The sequence below is a fragment of the Pieris rapae genome, chromosome 22 (assembly GCF_905147795.1).
Source record: "Pieris rapae chromosome 22, ilPieRapa1.1, whole genome shotgun sequence".
In the NCBI taxonomy this organism is placed as follows: domain Eukaryota; kingdom Metazoa; phylum Arthropoda; class Insecta; order Lepidoptera; family Pieridae; genus Pieris; species Pieris rapae.
In genome coordinates this window covers 1,563,682-1,589,334 of record NC_059530.1, presented here as the reverse complement: position 1 = coordinate 1,589,334, position 25,653 = coordinate 1,563,682, and the positions used below count along the sequence as shown (strand labels likewise).

The 25,653-nt window shown below is 33.5% G+C and overlaps 1 protein-coding gene and 1 long non-coding RNA gene across 2 annotated transcripts; both read right to left on the bottom strand.

Moving 5' to 3' along the window:
• Positions 1-1,948: 1,948 nt before the first annotated feature.
• Positions 1,949-5,782, bottom strand: LOC111001453. The gene is made up of 3 exons (XR_006750936.1): positions 5,687-5,782; positions 2,570-2,597; positions 1,949-2,058 (listed from the first exon to the last, which is right to left on the bottom strand). It is a non-coding gene; the product is annotated as an uncharacterized LOC111001453 (long non-coding RNA).
• A 3,499-nt stretch (positions 5,783-9,281) lies between these two features.
• On the bottom strand, positions 9,282-12,353 carry LOC111001452 (cell wall protein IFF6). Its single transcript, XM_022271352.2, has 3 exons — positions 12,228-12,353; positions 11,331-11,358; positions 9,282-10,204 (listed from the first exon to the last, which is right to left on the bottom strand). The coding sequence occupies exons 1-3, from the start codon at positions 12,258-12,260 to the stop codon at positions 9,525-9,527; spliced, it is 741 nt and encodes a 246-aa protein (XP_022127044.2). The 5' UTR covers positions 12,261-12,353; the 3' UTR covers positions 9,282-9,524.
• Positions 12,354-25,653: the final 13,300 nt, after the last annotated feature.

Sequence of the window (25,653 nt, the reverse complement as noted above, 5' to 3'; positions counted from 1 at the left end):
CTTACATAAGCGATAGAGCTAATAGATAACGTGGAGTTCCCAAATCTGTTACCATATGGTTTTTTTTAAGTTAGTAAAAAGTTGGAAAATGCTCATTATTTCGTTTTCTCTCACTCTTAGTGTTTTTTTATAAAAAAGAGTGTGTGTAATTATGTACACGCGTTAGAAGTTATACTCCTTTGGAAAGAATAAATAACTAAAATGCATGCAAAATATATTAATTCATTTACTAATATTATTACCTATTGTTATTTCAACCGAAGATCCTTTAGGAAGGTTATATTGACCAGTGTATGTACGTAAGTACCAATTGCCATATAGTCTCTTGGTTTTGAATAATTCAATAAATCTTTAAAAGTCCGGTCAAATTAAACCAAAAAATAAGAGTAAATTTAGCTAAATTTCCACCAAGCTGAAAATCGGTAATATTGTTTAAAACATCATTAAAACAAAATCAGAAAGTTCCCTATCTTTAAGGATAATAAATAAATATATCCTGTAAGGATTTTTTTTTATTCAAGGTCAAAGGTCAAAAAAATGAGTTTTTCGCGATTTTCAGCAAAACGGTAAGTTTTATCATAAAAATACCCAGGACAAAAATTGTAGATCCTAAAATTATCTAAAAAAAAATTGTGAATTCTTTTTTACTACGAGCCACCGTTTGAGATATAACGATTTAAAAAGTTGTAAAAGTTGTAATCGTCATAATATGCGTAAGTACGCCTATAATATTTTTTTTATCGGTTTTTATAATATTTTTCTATCGGTCATTGTAACTTACTCTACTAATATAAAATATACATTAGATATAACTATAAGAATATCAGGTAAAATGAAATCCAGTCCCTTAATTCATACGCCATTGTAACCTTGAGAAATAGTATCAAAAGTATGTTGTAGTCGCTATTCAAAGATGAGCAACCTCGCGTAGGCGTCAGGTAAGGAAGGATTTTCAAAGGGATATCTCGTGGGTTTTCTAAACATTTCCAATTACTAGTTATATTTATTATCTTGACACAGCTTCTGATATAATTTACGGCTTTTCCTAACAATGATTTGTCTATTTACTTAAATTCTCTTTGATATTACTTTTAATTTAAAAACATGCAGTGCTGTGCTTCTGTCTGAAAACTATAAGAATATATTACTTCTGTAAGAAGTTAGTAATTTAGAAACTAAAAATTAAAACAACACTCTTGTTCTATTCATCTATTAATATTTTTGGTTCAATACGTTTATTATTATTATACATTACATAGGTTGATTTATCAAATGCTTGCGTAGGTACTTATTGATATCGGTTTTTGAAAATCTAAATTCATTGCGAATGACTGCTGGAATCTCTTTGAAGTTACTGTAGCAAAAGCACAGTTAGATTGACTGCTTCGATAACTGGAATTTGAAAGCGTTAAACGGATCTCTGGATAGAAATCCTAGTTCCTCTTGTGCTGGTTCCCGATCATGATCCTTGTCCTGATCATGAGCATGATCCTGAGACTGAGCATGATCCTGGAACTGAGCCTGAGCCTGCGCCTGAGCATGATGATGGGCCTGAGCATGCTTTTAAGCCTGAGCCTGATCCTGCGCCTGAGCATGATGATGGGCCTGAGCATGCTTTTGAGCCGGAGCCTGATCCTGCGCCTGAGCATGATGATGAGCCTGAGCATGATTCTGAGCCTGAGCCTGATTCTGCGCCTGAGCAAGTTTCTGGGCCTGAGCATGATCCTGTGCTGCTGCCTGAGTTCATGCCTGAGCATGATGCTGTGCCTGAACATGATCCTGCGCCTGAGCCTGATCCTGCGCCTGAACATGATCCTGTGCCTGAGCATGATCCTGAGCCTGTGCCTGAGCCTGTGCCTGAGCATGATCCAATGCCTAAGCATGAGCGCCTATTGCTTGTGTAGGGTGTTGCCAGAGTTCTCGGTGTATTCCCGACGTAGAAGTTGGGTGGATACCCTTGGTATGCAAATGGTGTGTCAGCTGATGCTTCTGAAGGAGGGTACGAAGTTGGAGGTACGCCCGTTGATGGATTATCATAATTCTGAGTAATTGGGTCACCTGAAAAATAAACATGTCGGTAACTGAATTCGCTTGTACGATTAAAAAATGTCAGGTTCACGTTAACGTTAATCGGAAAATTTATACTAACACAACGACGATCAATGTTCTGCCAAGTAAGTATTTATTATTATTATATTAAAAAACTAAAAAAGGCCGTGGAACGAAAAAGAAAGAGATATCCTTCTTGAGCTGACGAGCATAAAGAAGTTGGTGGGGATGATTTGGAGAAATATCTGAGAGAGACTTTACAAGAGGTTAGCATATAACATAATTTTATGTGAAATTTTAGTACATTTTTAAATTGTCCTTGTAAAAAAATTTAGTTGCCTATGACATAACTTGTGTGATATTCTGGTAAGTATATAAAATAAATCAATATATTAAAAATATCACTGGTTTTACACACCAATTGTTGATCGCTAAGGCTAATTGACAATTAACATACCTGGTACATTGAAATAATTGAACTATTTAATTTAAATAATTAACATGATTAAATTTTATTTACCTTGAGGAACAGCATGAGCATGCAGTATCTGAAATAAAAAACAAAAACAATCGTAAAATTTTCTACCATAATATAGCATCGAAGTACAACATTGCTAAGTTTGATTCCTAATTCCTTTTTTCACAGTAAAGACAAATTAGGTTGATCATGTTGCCATATAAACAAAGAATTCCTATATTTCAATTATCTTCCAAAAGACTTTGAACAAAAATGTTGCCAAAGCGATTATGCAATGGCAAAATATCAACGATATCCCAAAATGTGTGGGGGCCATGGGGCCCTTAATTAAATGTGTTTAATTAATTTAATTTAATTTAATTTTTTTTTAAAGCCTTTTAGGGAATTATCAATAAGGTTAGTCGACATCACAGGAGAACGAAGAGCTGGCAGCTACCTCGCACAAAGAATTAGTCTAGCTATTCAAAGGGGGGACGCTGCTAGTATCTTCGGAACCTTGCCTAAAGGGACTCCTTATAATAATATTTTTTAATAATTAAATTTTAAGGTTAGTTATTAGATATATTTTTATGTATTAGGTGATGTAGTTGGAATAACTTTAGAAGATAAATTGGCAGGAGAAGCTTGCCTAGAGTATTATACTGCATTAGGCAGACGAGGCAAAGAGAGCAGGTAGGAATTGGAGCGAGGTGAAATACGAGGCTCAAGACCGAACACTATGGAGACTCACTGTGGACGCCCTCTGTTCCACCTAGGGGCCAATAACCGAACGGTAAAAATCCTAAGAGACATTATTATTACGTTTCAAAATCCAAAATGAATATATTTATTATATAAAGTTATGGTACAGGTAAAATCATTCATCTTTTATTAAATTTATTTCTGGGAATCTTGATCATAATGACAGAGAGAGAGTGACAGGCATTCATATTTTAATATCATATAATAAAGAATTAAGTTCTAGTTTTAATCAACATATTTCACTTTTTAAAGAAAATAGCATACAATAAACTCAGATATTGAATAATTTAACAGATAAATAAAATAAAATCAAAGTCCTTGATTATATGATAAACATGTCTAATTCGACAATTAAAGTGTAATTCGATACAAGCTATCCATGGTTGTCGGATCGGTGATTGTGTATTATTATTGATTTATTACCTGTAGCTAATATCCTACACGATAAGCGATAACGTGTACGAGTTATATAAGGAGATGTTAGTCGCACTATGCACGTTAAATATTAATGATATATTTGGGGATAAGAAACTTTTATGATATAATTAGCTTAGATTCATATAATATAGACAGGAAAATAGTTTTTGTTGTTCCTATTTAGCTTACCTTCAATATTCCAACTCATCGATTGTGTCTGGCACCTAGTATAGGTCAGGTAATTATTCCGTCCTCTCTATGGAGTTGATTAAAATTGAAGGTGAGTGAGAATTGTTACATATGTGTAACATCTGATTCCAAAGAATGTGTGTAATACAGACAGAATGTCCGAAGATCAACAGGTGACACATATGTGAGCAAAATCTACGTCATCAGATGAAGACTGAAAATGACTGCATATACGAACTTATTCATTCTCAAGAAATAGACAAATTCTGTTACACGCCGCCTATTACTTTGTATAAGAATATATAATTGTATAAGAAACTATTACAGAGCTAGACAGTTAGCATTACATAATATCATTCCCAAAACCTTCAAAAGTTCAACTCGTCTGTTCCTATGAAAAACATTAAATCCTCAAAAATTACAGCCACCAACATCGATGACCGAATCAAGGGAAGCGGTGTCGAAATCATTTATTTTTCTAATCGATAACATCATTCAACAAAATAAACTAAATTAGATCGATCTCACGAACTTATACAATATGCAAAATCGATTTACAATGAAATCACCTGCGAAAACATATGGTTCATCAAACAAAATTTAACACACAACGATTCGTACTTCGCTATGACCACATTCCTGGGCGTAGCTGCACTTTTCTTTGTACTCTGACGTCGCTGAAATACGAGTACATCTTCGAAACCGATTTCAAGAACGGATAATAAGAACATCTCCAAGAACTTTGAGCCGCAACTTTTGCTATAGACATCAGTAACAAATACTTGCTCATCTTACGTGGGAGATTTTACATATCTATTGCACTCCCTTTGCCCCGCCCAATACTTGTACCCCTCTGACGCAACACCATTTTAAAATGAAAAGGACAATAGATAACAATACCTTTTGATCAGAGACCTCACATCGATCAATTCTCAACTAATAATATCTCGCATCGGGCCGATTTCATTTTCATATTTAATAATTGTAATAATTTAAGGTAATCTAAATAAATTTTGTTTTTTTTTTTGGATTCACCGCTGGGCCTCACATAATTAGGGTGAATATAGATATAGCAATACATGGAGTGATCACTGGTACATCATCATCTATTGGGGCTTGTGCACTTAGAATTCAAAAAGGCAGTAAAGATGCGTGTTAGAGTGAACACAGTTGACTTAAATTGACACGGCTAATAGCGACGTGTATCTCGCTCGTATATATACATAATATTAACATTAAGTATCTCATATAAATAAATATTTTTTTTGTAATGAGAAATAAAGTTCTTCAAACATTAAACATTACATATAAAGTCCATTGGTGCACATCCGGGATCGAACCTATAAACTTAGAATAAATGTCGCATGTTGAAACCATTAGGCCAACACGGGATAAATTTACTTTATCTCGTTGGATAAATTGGGTTTGAAGTGGATAAATAAAGGATGGATATTACAAATAATGTTTTTGAGTTGCACAAAAGGCCTCATACTATAAATTGCCAGTAAAACAAATAATATTTACATAATTGTTAATATTCTCTGTTAAACTAATGTATTAATGGCGCTAATCGCAGAGATCACGACCACAGATAAGTTAACACATAGTCAATAGAGTATAGAACAAAAAGCTCGCCTCAAAACAAAACAAACATGGCGACCTTGGAACTGACATTTCGTAATGGACATTACCGGTATTGTTTTGTAAATTCATTCTTTTAGAAATTTCAGTTAAAAGTATTGTATATAAAAAAAAATATATCGGTTCTCGTTTCTAAATATTACGAGATCTATTAATGTATAAATAACTTACGTATAAAACGAAGAGCGCGAAAGTGGGAATCATTTTGGGAATTATACCGTGGTATCGGTTCAAAAACGTAACCCAAACTGATTTGACCGCCATCATGTCGAGCTTATAAACGGATTTTGAGACAGAACAAACAAGAAAATTTTAATATGCGATAAGTTATCAATTACTGATATTATCAATTAATGCTACGTGTCACTTCCATATGTCAACACATAAAATGTGTTGTTGCAGACTTTTTTGGGTATCTTGCACAAATCTTTCCATTATATAAGTTGTTGTTATATTTGTCTAATTTATTCATTTACTTATCTATATATATGTTAAAAATTAATTGTTGTTCGTTTGTTTCGCTAAAACTCGAGAATGGCTGGACCGATATGGCTATTTATGGTCTATAAATATTCGTGAAAGTACAGGGAAGGTTTAAACAGTGGGATTCATTTATAATAATGGAAGACGAGTAGCGTTCGGAAATTATTTCATAGCTGTAGTAACAGGTCTGATTCTCAGGTTCCAATTTAAAATCGGTATAGGTATTGGTACATAGTATAGTAATCGGTATTGGTACAATTTAAAATAGGTTTACGTCCAAATGAATCAAAGTATTCCCCAATTCTTTTGACGTTCATATGAATAGCTACCCAATGAGACCCCGGCTGTGAATCAGGATTAAAAGATGATGATGATGAGAAGATCACCTGAGCATACATCAGCAATCGATTTGAAGGGTATACGTTGCCCTGGAAGTTGGGATGTATTCTACGAAGACTCATTTGCACTTCTTTTGTGTTTATTCTTTAACACTACGCGTTTACTCCCCTACTCTTTTACTGACTACATTTCCTACTATCAATTCATATTTGTAATAATGAATTCATTTAAACCCACATAATACGGTCTCAACATGAGTAATAAGAAGCAAATCAAATCAAATCAAAAATCAATTTAGATGCGTCTTAGAGCATGCTTATGAATGTCAAAACCATTTACAAAATTCGCGAAAGAGCAAAACTACGCCATCCGTTCGCAAAACTACCAGGACGCCTTGTTCAGAGAAGAACGGGCAAGAAACTTAGCAAGTTTTACCCTCCATAACAAAAATTCAAAGGACAATGTCATAAACCACAACGTTATTTAAGTTACATAAGTAAAAAATAAAATTCTGTTCTGTGATTTAGCACATTCATACATATTCACAACACTTCCATGATAACAAAACAAATTATAACAATATAATTAGAACGCTCATCAACTCATCAGTAACAAATGTCTTCACAGTTAATTGTTTCAGTCAATGCGGTCTCGAATCTTACTTCCATTCATCATGTCATGTTCGTTAATAATTATATTTTATTGTTAGTACGGATATTTGCTCAAACATGCACTCGACTTAAATATGGTAACTAGATAACGATATGTTACCAGTCTATAAAACCCGATAGTTGTAGAAAGATTTAGTATTGTGCTCTAAGATCGACATAATTGAAATGGCTGAAGTTTGAAATAATACACATCAATATACAAATTATTATAAGAATAAATAAGAAAGTATAAATAATGAAAAGAAGCAAGATAAAAGCTTCGTTTCCTATTTGGACAATAATGAAGCAAGAATTGAATCCAATTGTATTGAAATAGAAACTATTTCATTGGCTATCGGCTTGTTAGAATCTAGTACATATTCTATAACACGAAGTTTAGTCGTTCCATTTTACCCAGTTTACTCTGATATTTGATAATCAGTAACCAAATAAAGTACATAAAACCGTTCAAATAATTAAAAAGTACATGTCTATGTTTAAAACATATCAAATAGCTTTTTAATTATTTTGAAAATTGGTGTAAGTTAAAATCGAAAATAGGATATTGGCACGGTTAAACTATCTATTAGTCTATCCACATACACCGATCCGACCTACCATGGATAGCTTGTATCGACAGATGGCTGTTGGTATCTGTCGATTGGTTATTGGCAGAATTTTATCAATAAGATAATAAGATATCTATCTCAGGTGGTTATAACTGGATTGAGTTAGGTTATTGGATTTGGGCGTTAGTCTACCTTTTAGTACATACCAACATGGCACATGCTACCCCAGAGTATGTTTAGTTTTCCGGAATGAAAACTTTTTGGGTTTTCTGTGATTTTTTCTGTATATAAAACTCGTAGTTTAATTTATAAGTTTAAATTAACAAACAAAAATTGGGGTTGATCGTAGAGGGCTGAAAATTAAGGGTTGTATGTGTTTTTTAATGCAACAAATCAATATTAATATATTAATTATATTGTGAAACCCCTTATCCCTTAATAGTTAGAAAGTTAGTTTGTAGCCGATTTTTAGACTTACTGAAGGTGCATCAAAATTGATCGAGCCGTTTCAGAGGAGCATGGATACGAACATTGTGACACGATGTTATTATTTTTAAATATCTAATAAAAATTTAAATAAATAAATAAGAGTAAGTAATACGGAGAGCCATGTTTTTAAAGTCAAGTGGTCCTCGCAAAAACTACTAATATCCAATATATTTGTAGTTTTTTTTTAATTTCAACCCAAGATCCTTTAGGAAGGTTATATTGACTAGTGTTAAAGTTGCAAGAGCAGTGTTGGCCTAGTGGCTCCAGCGTGCGATTCTCACACCTCAAATTGTAAGATCGATCCCGGCTGTGCACCAATAATCGTGACGAAACCGGCCTCCTTTGACCCAAAATTTCTACAGCATGTGTCAGGCACAGGAGGCGATCACAGAAAAAATCGTCAGAAATCTGAGGCCCAGACCAGAAAAGATTGTAACGCCACTGATTTACTTTTTTTTTTAATAAAAAATAAATATTTAAGTATCAAAAGCATGTTGTAGTGGCCATGAGGAAGGAAAGATTTACAAACAAACATCCATCATTTAAATTTGTAATTATCACGAGATTATCACGAGAGGCCGATGGCTGGCCATGCGTCATACTCGTGAACAGGTGCTACTTGTGGTGACTGGTCGTACTTGAATTCGTGTATGCGGTGATATTAGTTGTTTATACTACGTATTTGCGTGTTGTTCTCAATAGTATGTAAGCGCGTGCTCCTATTTCACCATGCCTCCTGCTGATAGAGGACAAATCTTTGTTTTTTATTTATTGTATTATTATTTATTACTCAAGATGTCATATGGAACATGGTGTAATGGTTGCAGCTCCTTACAAACAATGTGTAAAAAAACTTGGCGATTAAAAAGAGTGGCGGAGAGTTTATTGCCAGTTCTTTTTTTCCGTTCTACGCCCTTGATATGAGAACGCAGTAAATGTAAAATTAGAATCATTTAATGTATATTTCTTTCTGTTTTGACGTTCATAAGTGTACATTATGTTACCTATATGAATAAATGTTTGTTGATTTGACTTGATTTGACTTATGGCTTTTCCTTAGCAATGATTTGTCTATATGCTTTTATCGTCTTTGATATTACTTTTACGACGTAACTCTATATTTATGGGAAAATGTAGTGCATCTGTGTGAAAACAATAGTGAGAAATAACTGATTTCTCTTATGAGAGACACTCGGGTTGAAATCTAGAGAAGTATAGTGAAATAAAAACAAAACACTTGCTTTATTCATTTATTAATATATTTGCTTAAATACATGGATTGATTTTTTTAATGTTTGCTTACCTATTAATATCGGTTTAGTAAAATCTAAATTGATTGCGAATGGCTGCTGGCAGTTTCATTGACTGGTTCGATAAGTGGGATTTGAAAGCTATACGGATCTCTAGATAGAAATCTTACAAAAACTTAGTATATCTAAAAGAGCTAGTTCCTCTTTTGCTGTTTCCCGAGCATTAGCCTTAGCCTGATGCTGATTTTGAGCCTGAGCCTGAGCCCGATCCTGATCCTGATCCTGATCCTGATCCTGATCCTGATCCTGAGCCTGAGCCTGAGCCTGAGCCTGAGCCTGAGCCCGAACCTGAGCCTGAGCCTGAGCCTGAGCCAGATCCAGAGCTAGTTTGTAATGTGTTTCCACCAAAGGTAATGCCAAAACGTAATCCTGATCCTGAGCATGATCCTGCGACTGAGCATGATCCTGGTGCTGAGCCTGATCCTGAGCCCGAGCATGATGCTGAGCCTGAGCATGATGCTGAGCCTGAGCCTGATCTTGAACCTGAGCATGATCCTGAGCCTGTGCATGATCTTGAGCCTGAGCCTGATCCTGCGCCAGAGCATGATCCTGGGCCTGCGCATGACCCTGGGCCACTGCCTGAGTTTTGTCCTGTGCATGATCCTGTGCCTGTGCATGACCCTGGACCTGAGCCTGATCCTGAGCCAGAGCATGATCCTGGGCCTGAGCATGATCCTGGGCCTCTGGATGAGGCTATGCCTGCACATGATCCTATGCCTGTACATGAGCGCCTTAAAATGCTTGTGTCATAAGCGTCTCCAGGCGCATTGCTGGTGTAGGTTGTTGCCTGAGCTGTATTTATTGGTATTAAAAAGTTGGGTTGATACCCTTGGTATGCAAATGGTGCACCTGAAAAACGAAACACTTAACTGAATTAGCTAATACGATAAACATTTTTTTGTTGTAGGTTTAATAAAACTAATTTTTGCAAATAGAGAAATTTATTGCTTGCCATTGCGAAACAATGAAGAACATGAGGAGATATAACCCGTCTTTGATAACTCCTCATTCACCTCAAGATCGGAATTTCTTTAACTGAGACGAATGCTATGTAAAATGATGCGTAGTTTTGTCAATAGATGGCACCACATACTGTTTGCATTCGTAAAATTATTAAATTTATTTCATATTATCCGATATCCTATTAGTTATTCTGCTATTCGAAGTAGAGAAGAATCCACCAAAATAGAGATAACTAACATTGTCCAGCCGATCTTTCAAGTGGTGTAACGACTTTGTTATATTGATTTAGATTAAAAAACTTAAGTCGAAAGGCCGGCCCAGGATAATAAAAAAAATTAAAAAAAACTGAATAAATTTCTGTACTGTGTCTCTAACTATTGCCAAGCTGTAAGTCGCAGCTATCGTCTTATCTTGATGATGTCCAAGCGCATCTCACTAATCAAGGGATTGCTATATATTGTGAGGATGCTTGTCCCTGGACTAGATGTTTTCTCTTACATACGGGATTCGAAGTTCGCACTAAGTCTTAACTATTACTAACGCCTAATAAATATGGTACAAAGCACTCAGCGATACACGATTGTAGTCTAAGCATTTTATTACGTATTTAGAATTATTTTTAATTAAAAATACTTTTAAAACAGATTATAAGTAATACTTATATTCTCTATAAATTCTTACTTGATAAAGAAAAATTTACAATCTTATGTGAAATTTTAGTATTAATTTACTTATCTTTATGTGAAGTTTTAGTATTTTTTTTTCATTGTAAAAAATATTTAAGTTGCCTATGATAAATAATATTATAATATAATAATAAATGTCCGATACTCTGGTAAGTATATCAAATAAATTTAAATGCTTAAAATATCACTTATTTTAGGCACCAATCGTTGATCGCTGAGGCGGGTAATTGACAATTAACATAACTGGTACATTGAATAATTAAATTGTTAAATTATTTCCTAATTCTGGTAAAAATTAATTAAAAACACAATATAATTATATTTACCTTCAGGAACAGCATGAGCATGCATTATCTGAAATAAATAACAAAAATAATTGTAACATTTTTCATTATAATGCGTCGAAACAACATTGGTAGGTTTAATTCCTAGAAAAACAGGACAGGAATTTTTACTACATTCTAATTTTTTTAACAATCGTCTATCAACATAACTCTTGAAACCGTGTTGTTTTAAAACACGGTGTATTTTACTTTTGGAAAGTCGGATTTCATTTTCTTCTTCTCTCACCTATGTTTTCGAAAAAACCGAAAACCAAATTATAATACCAAGTTCTTCATCGTTGATCGTATGGTTTTCATGCTGTGGTTTTTTGAAAACGAGTCGGTATTTGTCTGATATTTTACGCTATAATTCCGCAAACTTCGAGAGATATCCTTATCGTTCAAAAAATATGCTTCCATTACATCTAAACTTACTTGATATGCCATGTCCGCAATAAATTAACACAATAAAACGAGTGTAAGTGAATTAAGACTAAACAGATAAGTATCCGAAAAGCAAACGCTTGCACTGACTGTTCCATTTTCAAATTTAAGAACAATAAGCAAACACTTGCATAGACTGTTCCATTTTCAAATTTAAGAACAACCAGCAAACACTTGCATGGACTGTTCCATTTTAAAATTTAAGAACAACCAGCAAACACTTGCATAGACTGTTCCATTTTCAAATTTAAAATTAAGAACAACAAACAAACGCTTGTATAGACTCTTTCATTTTCATTTTAAGAACAACACGCCAACTCTTGCACTGACTGTTCCATTTTTAAAAAAATTATCTTCTTTTTAAATTATCTTTAAAAGAATGCATTCTAACATCATAATAACGTTTCGGGTTTCTTAACAATTATGAGGTGAATTAAAAAACATCAAATGACTTACGCTTAAAACGAAGAGCACGAAAGTAGGAATCATTTTGGCTTTTGGATTCGTTAGAGACCGTAACCAAACTGATTTGATCGCAATTATATCGAGCTTTTATAAGGATTTGAGACAGAACAAAAAAAATAAAATTTTAATATGCGATAAGCTATCAATTACTAATATTATCAATTGATGCTACGTGTCACTTCCATAAATCAAAACAAACATATGTATTGTTCCTGACTTTTTTGTTGTCTCCAGGGAATACAAATCTGTTCATTATACCAAATCGAGTAGTTGTTATATTTGTCTAAGTTATTAATTTACTTATTTATATATCAATTGTTGTTCATTTGTTTCATTTAATTATCTACATATACATAAATTAATTGTTTTTCGTTTGTTTGGCAAAAACTCGAGCATGGCTGGACCGATTTGGCTGTTTCTGGTCTATAAATATTCGTGGAGGTACAGGAAAAGTTTAACGTAGTGCTAGGTCCAATCCCATTATTCTAATTTAAAATGTTAAATTAAGTATCAATACAAATATATTTATAGTCATCTAGTTAAACATTGTTGTTAAGAAAAATTCGGATAACAACTTTTAAATTTCTTTTGGAGCGCCACATTATTGTATAATTTGACATAACATAAATAGATAAACTAATTAATTAAAAAAGGTACAGTGCTTAGTCGACAGATATTTCTACCGTTTCAGAGATACCTTTCCCTAAACCCTAGCTACTTACTTATCACTACCTTATCGGCTATTATTTCTTGCAAAAATTTTCCACTCGTTATCTAATTACTGACTCAGTACGGATGCATCGTTATAGTTATCTACTTTCAAACACTAACCTAATCTATGGTTGTAAATGAAAAATAAAAATCTATACCTACACTCCCAAAATAACCTACGGGTCTTAACAAACAACAATAAATATACCTAACCAACGTTAACACTATTATATGTACTTAAACCTTACATAGTTAAAAAAACATTTTCATTGCAGGTATTATTTTTTAATTTATATATAACTCCATTATATTTTAATACAAATTTACTAGCACAATATGATTATTCACTGAGTCACATATAAAAAAAAATATGATCTCAATATACGTAATGAGTCTATTAATAAAAAAAATAATGAAAGTAAATAAAAAACATCATATTCGTTTATATTATATTTTTTTATTCTTAGTATTAAAAAATTATATACGTGATTGCTTAACTTCTACAATCCACACATACATTTCTGTTCTTATCTATTTCTATAATATTTGAAAACTGCGTAAACTACACAGTTAATTGTTTCAGTCAATGTGCTCTCGAATCTTACTTCTATTCTTACACTACCATGGTGAACAAGATTCCAATGCACATTAGAGTAAACCGACAAGTCAGGTGTTAAATCAAAAGCACGTAAACAGTATCCATTTGAATATTGCTCCCTCGATATTCCATTACGTTCGTTAAGAAAATGTATACCGGTACCTGAGTACAGAGTGTGGTATGCGCATGTAAATACATCGTTTGGAAATGATGATTGTAACGATTTTGAATGTCTCTGTTGACAATCTATATATAGGCTAAATTAATACCAAAACTTTCTAAATTTAAGGATTTGTAACTACCGTGAATAATACACATTCACAAAACCTGTAATACATCTCTTAGGAAATAAAATATATTTAAAAAAATCATGCAGGTAGATAAAAACCATGTCATATTCGTTTATATAAAATATAATAAAGTACAATAAGACAAATATAATTTTAGATAATTATAATATAATAACTAACCTTAAAATAGTTAATATTTTATTTTATTGTTCAATGTCTTTAATATGATAGGAGTTGTTAATACGATGATTATAATAAAAACAAAAGTGATTAATTAACTATTAAGTACATACATTTCTGTTATTATCTATTGCAAAAATATTTAAAAATACAATTATTCATAAGATTGCAAAGGATGTTAGAGTGCTCTTTGTATTTATATTGTATTATCCACATTCTACTGATAGTACGGATAGTTGCTCAAACATGCACTTGAATATGGTAACTAGATAAGGATATGTTGCCAGTCTATAAAACCCGATACTTGTAGAAAGATTTAGTATTGTGCTCTAAGTTTGACGTGAAGTGGTTGGAAGTTTGAAATAATATACGACAATGGAGGTTAAAGGTTTGAATTCTTAAGTGTGTGTATAAATTTGTTTGAATATATGTTGAATAATATTTTTCAGGGGTTGAAAGTTGTTTTGAAGTTTTTAATTATTTCATTATATGTAGATGACGTCAGGTCTGCATCAAGCATAAAAATAACTTGAAGAGCGCATAAAAGATGATTTGTTTGCTCAAGAATCAAAATGGCAGAGGAAAAAAGTGTAATTATCTTCAACTGGTCGGTCCATAAAAGAAGGTACTATTTATATTTCAATTAATAAAAGTGAAGAATAATAACAGAACATAAGAATAAAAATAAAAAAGAGTTTTTTTCTTTTTAAATACATTTTCATTTCTAGGTGTAAGATTTGGGAACCCTTTTAAGTAAAAAATACATGTGTAAGGGTTCCCAGCTCTTACATAAATAAACTTAATTCTAAATTCCTTAAAATAATTACCCTATTTTATTTGTGTGGGTGCAAATGTGTGAGTGAGTCAGTGAGTGTATGAATAAAATGTGTAATTATAGGTCTCAGAAGCAGCTCTAACACTGCATAGGGCGTGTTCATAAAGCATAACATTTTAAATATTTAACAAAAAAGGTATATTTCCGTATGAACTCATCAAAGGATTCGATGCATTAAATCACCATTATCTTCCAAATAAATCACATCACATCATCATCACACAGTCACATAATTCTGACAAAGACTACAACCACGCTATCGACGTTTGGAATCATTTGAAATGTAATACCTAACACAGAAAATGTTTATAAAATGAAGTCAAATCGTTTATTTGCCAGAATAGTCTTACAATTCGTTACATAAATTACAAAAATCCGCCAATACTTTTTTCATCCAAAGACAATATGACGGATTCAGGTGCTACGAAGAGCAGCGTCGGAGCTACGCTGTCGACTGCGGTAGTGTAGTAACATGCTCTTGGCTACGAACGAAGTGTTCGACATTACAACTACGCAAAAGCGGTAGTGTATGTAGAAAACTTTTCGGCACTAATATAGCTACACCCCCAGGACTGTATAGCGACTCATTATCTCGACAACTGCCATAGTGGTTCTGAATATTTATATTCAACAGTGCGTTTTGCGGAGAGCATTGTTGTGGTGAAGGAGGATCCTACTTCGAGGGGGGATTTTTTTTCCAAAACAAGATGCAAACAGCGATTGGCACATCAGTCTGCAGAAACTGTCAATCCATATTCTAGCACAACTATCGCGAAATAAACTTTCCGACCACAGAATGAGGCAATCATCTTTTTTACTTTTCCTTCCTTTCTTTACCTTAGTTGGCCGATCCTCTAAAGGAAACACCCACTAGCTTTCATTACCTGAGACAATGTCAAATATAGAATTTCAGTCACCGCCGTTATCTAACATTAGGACACCAGTCCATGCGAAGGTGTTTCTGATCGTCGGGTGAAGAATGGGAAATCCATCCAGTACAAAGCTTCCTGACGCCTATATGTTTATGTAATATTTTTTGAACTTGACTCATACCAATGCCTAGGCTTACCAGTATCTGCTGAAAGGTCACTCTCTTATCTTCCTCTATCATAAGTCGCTGTTACAGGACGTCCATCACGCGGATCATCATTGAGATTACTACGTCCATGCATAAACTCGTTACAACAATTGTAAATAGTGGCACGAGATGGGGCTTCATTAAAAAACGCTAATCGCAGCCAATCATAGCTTTGTTGTTGAGTAAACCCACAACGAAAGTCATAATAAATCATTGACCAAATTTTTTCCAGAGTTAGGTTCATTTTTACGTGTAACAAGAGTTGTAGATTTGCCGCCAATGTCAAATGAATGCAGTTCTAAACATTTTCAGTGTTACATACGTAATATGTTGGATTATTCAAATCTCTATTTAGAAACCGATGTTTTATTATTAGCTGACATTTTTGAAAATTTTTGACTTGTTTGCATAAACACTTCTGATTTAGATCCCGCTATTTGCTACTCCAGGCTTATGCTGGGACGCTATGCTTGAATATACTCAAATAGAATTGAAATTGTTTACAGATACAGGCAAAATAGTTTTCAATAAGTCAGAATAAAATGTGGAGGATACCAAGGCGAATAATTTGTACATGTCTAATTATAATGAAAAAGAATTAAATTCCTTTCTTATATAACTTGATGCAAATAATTTATATGGTTTGGCCATGTCTCGATATCTACAGGGTAATTCGAAGATTTCCTTCGAAATTTTACATGTGACTCAGTGAATAATGGTATGGTGCTAGTAAATTTAGACTAGACATATAAATTAAAGAATAATACCTGGAATAAAAATGTTTTATTTAACTATGTAACCCTTACATCTAATTTTAAATTAAAATTAAGGCGATAAAGGATAGTCATAGTCATAATATCTTTATTCATTTAGGTAAACATGTACACTTATGAACGTCAAGAAAAACAAATTAAATTAATCGTAAATTTACATTTACCACCAGTTCGCAAGTCAAGGGCGTAGAGCGGGTAAGAAGAACAGATAAATAAATATATTATAGACAAAGGTGTTAATGTAGGTGAGGTATATTCATTTTTGTTTGTTTAGACCCGTATGTTAGGTTAACAGGTTAGGTGTAGTAGTTCTTTCCCTACATTTTAAATTATAGATTGACCGAATAGCCCTCGTCTGCAGGATGAAAAAAGATTCGACATCAGCAGCATGACCGCAAATAATATGTATTATATTTGATTGTTTTGTACTTTTCTTTTTATTTACAATCAAGTATACAGTGTTTATAATTTTCTTCACCTAAAGTGTAATAATAGCAATAGTATATGTTACATATTATGATTTGAAGAAATATCTTCTTTGAAGTCTTCATTACTGAAGTGCCTGTTGAAAACCAATACATCGACATGCTGTCTCCACACCGCCCCCCCCCCCCCTCAGCTTGTCTCAGGGCATTAGGTATGTTCTACTCTGAACCCTTCTCCTGCCATCACATCTCCAACCTTAGCCTGAGACTCCGTCATTTTTTTGGGTCGCATAGACAGTAAGTCAATTTTTGCACAGTCAGGGATCGAACCTACAAACCCCGAGATGAGATGGTGATGAATCCACTGGGCTACACTGCCCCTGGGTTTAATACTAGACTTTAGAGCTGTGGGGCAGAAGCTTCAATCCTCGGCTAGTCCCCAATGGACTTTATATGTGCGCATTTAGGTTTAGATTTAAAGACAATCATTAGATTTAAAAATGATCATGAAACAGATTCAGAAGTCTGAGGCCAAGACCTAAAGAGGTTGTAGCGCCACTGATTTATTTTTTATTTTATTATTTATCACGTGGTGGTGGTAGAACTTGGGTGGACTTTCATTTCCGTAGATTGGGATCACTCAAAAGATGGACTTTTAATCTTAAGTTAAATATTGCTAGGCTGTCTGCACTTTATATATTTGGTGGGAGTCTATCATACTGCAGCACTCCCCCAAAGTTTTGCCGTAATTGGTTCTATGCTAGATTTAGATTATGAAGGCGTCGTGAACTGTGCTTCAGAAGTTAACATTCGCTTGAACGGTAAAGGAAAACATAGTGAGGCAATCGCCTTGCTAGACACAAGATAGTCGACGTGTGCCAGGTACAGGGTGATCACCTACTATGAGATTGAATATTAATCATGAAACATAAAGAAAATGGAGGCTAGGATAATATTGAAAAATTTGAAAATTATCAACTTATATTAATTAAATAAATTCAAAGCCCTTAAAAACTAAATTAATTAATAAAGCTTTTTATAAATGTGACGAATATTTAAATGATCCTAATCCGTGGGATTGATTTGCTCCAGTTCACACAATTTGTATTAAAAACTTGGCGATTGAAAAGAGTGGCGAAAAGTTTCTTGCCCATTCTTCTTACCCTCTCTACGCCCTTGACTTGCGAACTGGTAGTAAATGTAAATTTACAGTTAATTTAATTTGTTTTTTTGACGTTCATAAGTGTACTTTTTTACCTATATGAATAAAGATATTTTGAGTTGAGATGAAAAAGATTGTTGTGCTAGTGAAGTTCAGTCGGAATTTTCTTGTATGGAGATGTTCAAATAAAACTCTTTGTTTAAAGCTGAGTAATAACTGACTTTAATGAGTATAAAATATGCGCAAACAAATAAAACAAAAACAAACTTGGCTAGGGTTGATAAATCTAAAGAACAGATTTTTTAAAGATCTATAACCACTATAGGCCGGCTATAAATAATAGGATTGCATACAGAAATATATGTGCCACACAAAAAATATTGACCTATTTTTCACTTTACACAAATATTTGCTTATTAAATGCGCAAATGTCTATTGTTTATAATATGAATTTATATTACATCTGTGTAAATAAGTCTACCAATTTCGTTGAAATTCTTTCACTAATTTTGTTTCTCGGATATGCTCAGTTTTATTAAAATTAATCGCAGCCAGCGTCAATGGATCCTAAGAGCAATTGCAAAAGTACATAACCAACCATAATTCATAGGATAATAATTTTTATTTATTAACCAATAATAATAATAGTAGCCTTTATTTCCAAAAAAACTATTAAATTTAGGGATGATAAAACATCATTTAAGTATGTAGTTAAGTTTTGGTTTGTCCACCGTTGGAGAGAGGCCTCCTCCTTCCGGTTCCACTCGCGTCTGTCGCGGGCCAGGCGCGGCCTGTGTGCCCTGCCCAACATTTTAGCCGCATCTATTATTTTTGTTCTTTGTCGTATCGCTGTACTCTTTACCCTGTTTCTGAGACTTAAGCCTAACATGCTCCTTTCGGCAGATCGTTGAAATATTTGAATTTTCTTTATTAATTCAACTGTGATAGGCCATGATTGGCAGCCGTACAACAGTGTAGGTGTCACAACTGTGTCTATCACTTTTTTCTTCAGTGATAAACTCATTTGAGACTTGAAAATAGTAACCAATTGGTTAGTATTGATACTAAATAAAAATTATTTTTAGTAATATATTTTGTTTATATGAAAACACTGAAGCAACTAATCATAAGCTCTGAAACTAGAATGTAGCAATGGGCTGATCATATTCACGTTACCTGAACAAATGGCCATTAAAGACAAAATGATGGAAGTAAAAGAAAAAGACTGGCAGACTATTGTGAAAATAAGAGACGTATGAAAAGCCAAGAATCCACAGGCGAGTAACATTTAGTCGTATCACCTCGACGTCCGCTACTCCACAACTGAGCATTTGTCATGGTTTTGCCGCGCGCCACCACTACGTAGAACCAGCTAACTAAAGCATATTCGAACTAATCGACTTAGGGTCCTTCAAGAAAAGAGCGTGCCAATTCATAAAAGGCAACGCACTCGTGAGTCCTTGGGCATTGAGTATCCATGGGCGGTTTTAATTAACATCAGGTGAGCCCCGTTTCCTCTTGTTTTATAAAAAAAAATCTGTTAAATGTCATTAAGGTTATGAAAAAAACGGGGCCTCATTATTATTACACTAGATAATTTAATATTATTTCAAAGCTAAATAGCTAACAAAGAAAACTTTAGAATGTCTTAAAACCAATGGCCTCCTATTTCTGTATCTGATACATGATCATTTTTAAATCTAATTGGCGAGCAGATGTTAAGCCTTCTGTGCCTAACACATGTCAACTTTTTGGGTTCAAAGCAAGCGGGTTTCTTCACGAAGTTCAAACCTACCCAGAGATGACAGTCGACCGATACTGCTCTGTTGCTTAGAATGCATTTACTTATAAAATATAAATTTAAATTTTTTTTAATGTAAAATAAAGGTACACAGCCAAAACATTTTACTACATTTAGAACATCATACCTACCGGTTAAACGAATATGAAAGAGCTTTATTCTTATTCATTTGTCATTTGTTTTGCGAATTGGCGGCAAATCTAAAACTCTTGTTAAAGGTGAAAATGAACCTAACGCGGGATAATTTTTGGTCAATGAATGACTGCGATTAGCATTTCTTAATGAAGCCCCATCTCGTGACACTATTTAGGATTAATGAGTTTAAGCGTGGACGTAGCAATCTCAATTATAATCCGCGTGAGGATTTGACAGCGACTACTGAAGATAACATCAGTGCTATGCGACGCATAACAGAGGAAGATAAGAGAGTGACCTATCAGCAGATTATACTTGCAGCTGAGTTTCATCATCGGACGTCGAGGCAGAATACGAAATTCTACCAGTATCACCTCGACGTCCGCCGTGGAACCACTTTGTGGAACCAGCTGCCCACCGAAGTATTTCCGAACCAATTCGACTTAGGGTCCTTCAAGAAAAGAGCGTACAAATTCTTAAAATGCCGGCAACGCACTCGCGAGCCCTCTAGCATTGAGAGTGTCCATGGGCGGCGGTATCAGTTAACATCAGGTGAGCCTCCTGCCCGTTTGCCCCCTGTTCTATAAAAAAAAGATACGGGCCTACTCGTTGGTATGAGAGAACTTCAAAAAATATAACACAAACATTTAGACGTCTGGAATTCCCCATACTTTAACCGATGACCAGAAAGACCTACGCATGGACTGGTGTCGCTAAATTATATAAGCTCAAAGGCGGTGACTCAAATGTATTCAACAAAGTCACAGGTGAACTTCTTAACAACAAACATATGAACATTCAGACCAATTTTATTGTTTAATAATTAAATCAATAAATTAAACAAATATATTTAATCAGTTGTAATTGATAATTTATTGCCTATTATTCTATTAAAATTTATTTTGTTTGTACTGTCTCAAAATTCGTATAAAAACTCCACATAATTGTGATCAAATCAGTTTGAGTTTCGGTCTATAACGGATCCTAAGGTCCTCAGGCCAAAATGATTCCTACTATCCTGCTCTTCGTTTTAAGCGTAAGTTATTTTCTATTAATTATTTTACAATATGTATATTTAATAATAATAATTTGAAATATATAGTTAAATAAAAAGTATATAGTTTGTTAAATAAAATTGAATTCTAGGGATTTTGATGGTAAAATTACAATTATAGTTAGTTGTAGGTAAATAAATCTCGATATCATTAAGCACACAAAATGATTCTATTTAAATATTTATTTATTATGTATTATTGTTTTATATATAAAACTAAAATTAACGAAATCACCAAAAAACACTGAGAGGTTTGGTACTTGAAGGGATGCAACACAATACAAATTTAAATTCTTTATTAACTAGAATTAAAAAGAAATACAATTAACACAACCAAGCGAAACGATAACATTAAAACAATAAGAGAGAAATTGGCAAATAAATACCTTTAAAGGGTACTTGAAATTTTCGGGTGTTATTTTTTTTTATATAGAACAGGGGCAAATGGGCAGGAGGCTCACCTGATATTAAGTGATATCGCCGCCCATGGACACTTTCAATGCCAGAGGGCTCGCGAGTGCGTTGCCGGCCTTTTAAGAATTGGTACGCTCTTTTCTTGAAGGACCCTAAGTCGAATTGGTTCGGAAATACTTCAGTCGGCAGCTGGTTCCACAAAGTTTATAATTATATAAAAACTAAGTTAGTACCTAGATAAGTTTAATGCTGGCGGTTTATATACATAGCAAAATTTGAAAGCTGAAATTAATATTATCAGGCTTTGAATTTGCAGAAATAAATTTGTGATTCAAAGCTCATGGGCTGATCTGTTTCCTTGATTTTTTCTGCCTCCACATCAATATTTATCCTGTTTTACCGCTAAGAACACCTACCCTATAGAACTTTGCTTGTCTGGCCCCGTGCCCCCATCTTGGGATATTGTTAATATTTATTTACTAGATATTAGCGATTGCATAATCGCGTTGGCAATATTTTTATTCAGTCTTTTTGAAGATAATTTAAGTTTAGGTTTAATTTAATATAGGTGTGGTATTCTTTGTTTATAAGGCAATGTGATTCGCCTTTTGTCTTTACTCTAAATAACGTATGTGTACTTATCAAAACGAGTTAGAAGTTACATTTCTTTGGTGTATCAAGATAAAAATCTTTTCAAAAAATTTCTAAATTTACTCTTTCGCCTTATTCTATGTTCGTAGAAAAACGACACTAAAGGCCACACAATGTATGGATAAAGTGCCAAATAGCTATGCAACACATAAATTATTCGAAAGATAAAGTTCTAAATGAGATACTTCGAATTTCATGACGTATAGCACTCTATCTAAAAGTCGTGAAACGGAAAAATACTATTTATCCTACCAATAAGTAATAAATAGCTTATTTGGAACTTATCTGGACTTTGTGAAACAGGCTCTTACAATAGAAAAAAACTAAAATGTTGACTATAGCTAACTTCGGTCGGCGCGGAGTGCGCGCGCATTGTAGAAATTTACTCTAAATAAATTAATTTATTTAAAAACATAGCTTTCGTATGTTCTTTATTATTGTTATATATATATTGTGATTTAACAATGGTTATCGTTATTTATTTCAGATACTGCATGCTCATGCCAAACCTCAAGGTAAATAAAATTCAATCGTGTTTTTAAATCATTTTTACTAGAGTAAGGAAACCATTTAACAATTTAATTATTTTTTTATTTTACAGACCCTGGCTATCAATGGCCGGTACCAGGTATGTCAATTATTAATTATCTGCCTCAGCGATCAACGATTGATATTTTAAATACATTTACATATATATATATATATATATATATATAGCTTTATTACATTTAGGTACATACATGTACCCATGTAAATTCTATGAATAATTATATGCGTGTAACAATATAAATTTAAAAAAGTACATAGACATGATAATATCATCTAATAAATAATTCTAATATAATAACTAACCTTAAAATGTATATTATATACGAGTATTATTAAAAGGACTCCCTTAAGACAGGGTTCCGAAGATACTGGCAGCGTTCCCCCTTTGAATAGCTAGACTAAATTTGTCCGAGGTATCTGCCAGCTAAATTGTCAAGTTCAATATTTTTTTTATGCAAAATTTTTTTCCATAAAAATATTTTTTAGATACAATTCTTGCCAATTATTATCGGTATTACCTATATGAATAAATGATTTTTGATTTGATTTGATTGTTTATCGTCAAGTAAGAATTCACATTGAAATGTTATCTATCAAACAATTTAATGTTTTAAGATTTTACAGTATATTTTAATTAAATATAATTCTATATATATTTGGACAACAATCGTCTATCGCTGAGTGCCTTGTACAATATTCGTTAGGCGTAAGTAATAGTCGTGATTTAGCCCAAACTTCCAATTCCGTGTGTAAGAGATAGAGAGATAGAATACACAATAGTTCAACAAATCCAGGGACAGAAGCATTCTCACTCAAATATACTCTACCGTTTAACAGACCCTTGATCAGGATGCGCTCAGACATGGCTTCATCAGCAGGATGAGACGATAGCTGCGATTTACAGCTAGGCACAAAGTTAGAGACAGTACAGAATTAATAAGAAATCGGGAATAAATGGCTCTAAGAGTGTACTAAAATAGTATTCAAAATAATGAAATAATTACTAATGAATTTCAATACTATAAAAAACTAATTTGCATTATATACACTTGCCTGAAATATCCCAATTATTTGGTGTGGATGAGGTGGTCTGTTCGAATATAATTAAAATAATTAAGCCACATTAACTCCTTGGAATATAACTCACTATTTACAAAAGATTAAATTAAAAAAAAAACATATTTTTTCAAGGGTCTGTTATAGCATAAAGCCTTTTTCAACTGGCTCCATCTCTCTTGATCTTGAGGAGTTTTCTTAAAATAAAATACGTTTATTATGAAACATAAGATAGACAGGTATCACTTATTCCACGTCATTAAATTTGATCTTACATTTAACACTTATTTTACTTACATCATACTCATCGGTAAAGAAGACTCTCTGTCTTCCTCTCGTGTAGGCCGAGAGAAAAAGCCGGCGTAAAAAACTCTCGGTACTCTTTTAAAAAAGCAAATCATCCATCAACACTTATTTTAAAGCAAATATAGCAAATTAAATAAAAGTAGCCTGCCCAGCCCTAGTTCCAGGCCTTTTTATCAAATAGATAATCGTTAACTTTATAGTAAGCCTTTTTACACAGCGTTTCTTTAATACATAGATAAAAGAGCCTCTGAGATTTATTAAAAAAGAGTATCCCGTTTCCCAAAAAAGAATTACTAACTTTAGACAGTCTAGTACGAAAAAATTGCAGCCCGCGTTTGTTCCAAGTATTAACATTGTGCGTATGTTCTATTCAAGTAAACTTACCACTATTCTTGTATACAGACATACTATATTAATAATATTATATTCGTAGGTAAGTATATTCATTGAGTTTATCTCTCAGAGATTCCCTACATTTTAAATTATAGATTGCACGAATAGCCCTCTTCTGCAGAATGAAAATAGATTCGACATCAGCAGCATGACCCCACAATAATAAGCCATAAGTCTCTAAGCTGTGCAAGTAATTAAAATAAACAAGTCTAGCTGTATCGACATCAGTCAGTAAGCGATTTTTTTTAACCGCGTAAGCTGCAGAACTAAGTGTCTTCGCGAATCCGTGGATTGAGGGGACCACTAAAGTTTTGCGTCCATGGTGATTCCAAGAAATACAGTTCAATACAGATTCAATTCCAAACGGACATCAACTTTTTTGAACTAGGAAGCCCAAGATTGCGGGTTTTTTACCAGTAGCTCGTTCCACCTTCTGCATTCATTTTATTCATGCATCTGCCATGTTCATGCAAGCATTGTGTATGTGTGTGTGTGCCCACTTAAGATTTTATTAATGGGATAGTGCAACAATTTTTTTTTCTGTACAAATGGACCGTATATTAGAGAAGAATAAAATTATTACCTCTTAGAAGTAATAATAAATACTTGCCAAAATATTAATAGACTTCATGTTAATATAAATAGTCCGGTTTTAAACCTGTTAAAAAAATTATGTTTATCGTATTAGCGAATTCAAAAGGCCGTATCAGAATTTAAGCTGAATTATAAGTTGAATCGTCTAAGGCCTTAAAGACCGGCCACCGTTTCCTAAGCAATTGACTCAAGCGTTAATTGCAGATGACGATGTAGAATACGAGGTGACCACCACAAAGACGTTGGATCGATTCGGTCATCCAATTTATACCGTGAACATGGTACCGATTGGTAAGTAAGGTCCGAAAGGTCGAGATAGGAATTATTTGATCGTTTATTCATTAATTTCGGCCATTCCCAAATTGTCATACATGACTCCAAATTTTAGGTTAACACCGCGTTGCAAGTATCT

Coding starts and splice junctions, on each gene's coding strand:
- LOC111001452 (XM_022271352.2), bottom strand. CDS start 12,260: ATGATTCCTACTTTCGTGCTCTTCGTTTTAAGC. Junction 11,359..12,227: donor TCGTGCTCTTCGTTTTAAGC/GTAAGTCATTTG, acceptor TATTTATTTCAG/ATAATGCATGCTCATGCTGT. Junction 10,205..11,330: donor TGCTCATGCTGTTCCTGAAG/GTAAATATAATT, acceptor TTCGTTTTTCAG/GTGCACCATTTGCATACCAA.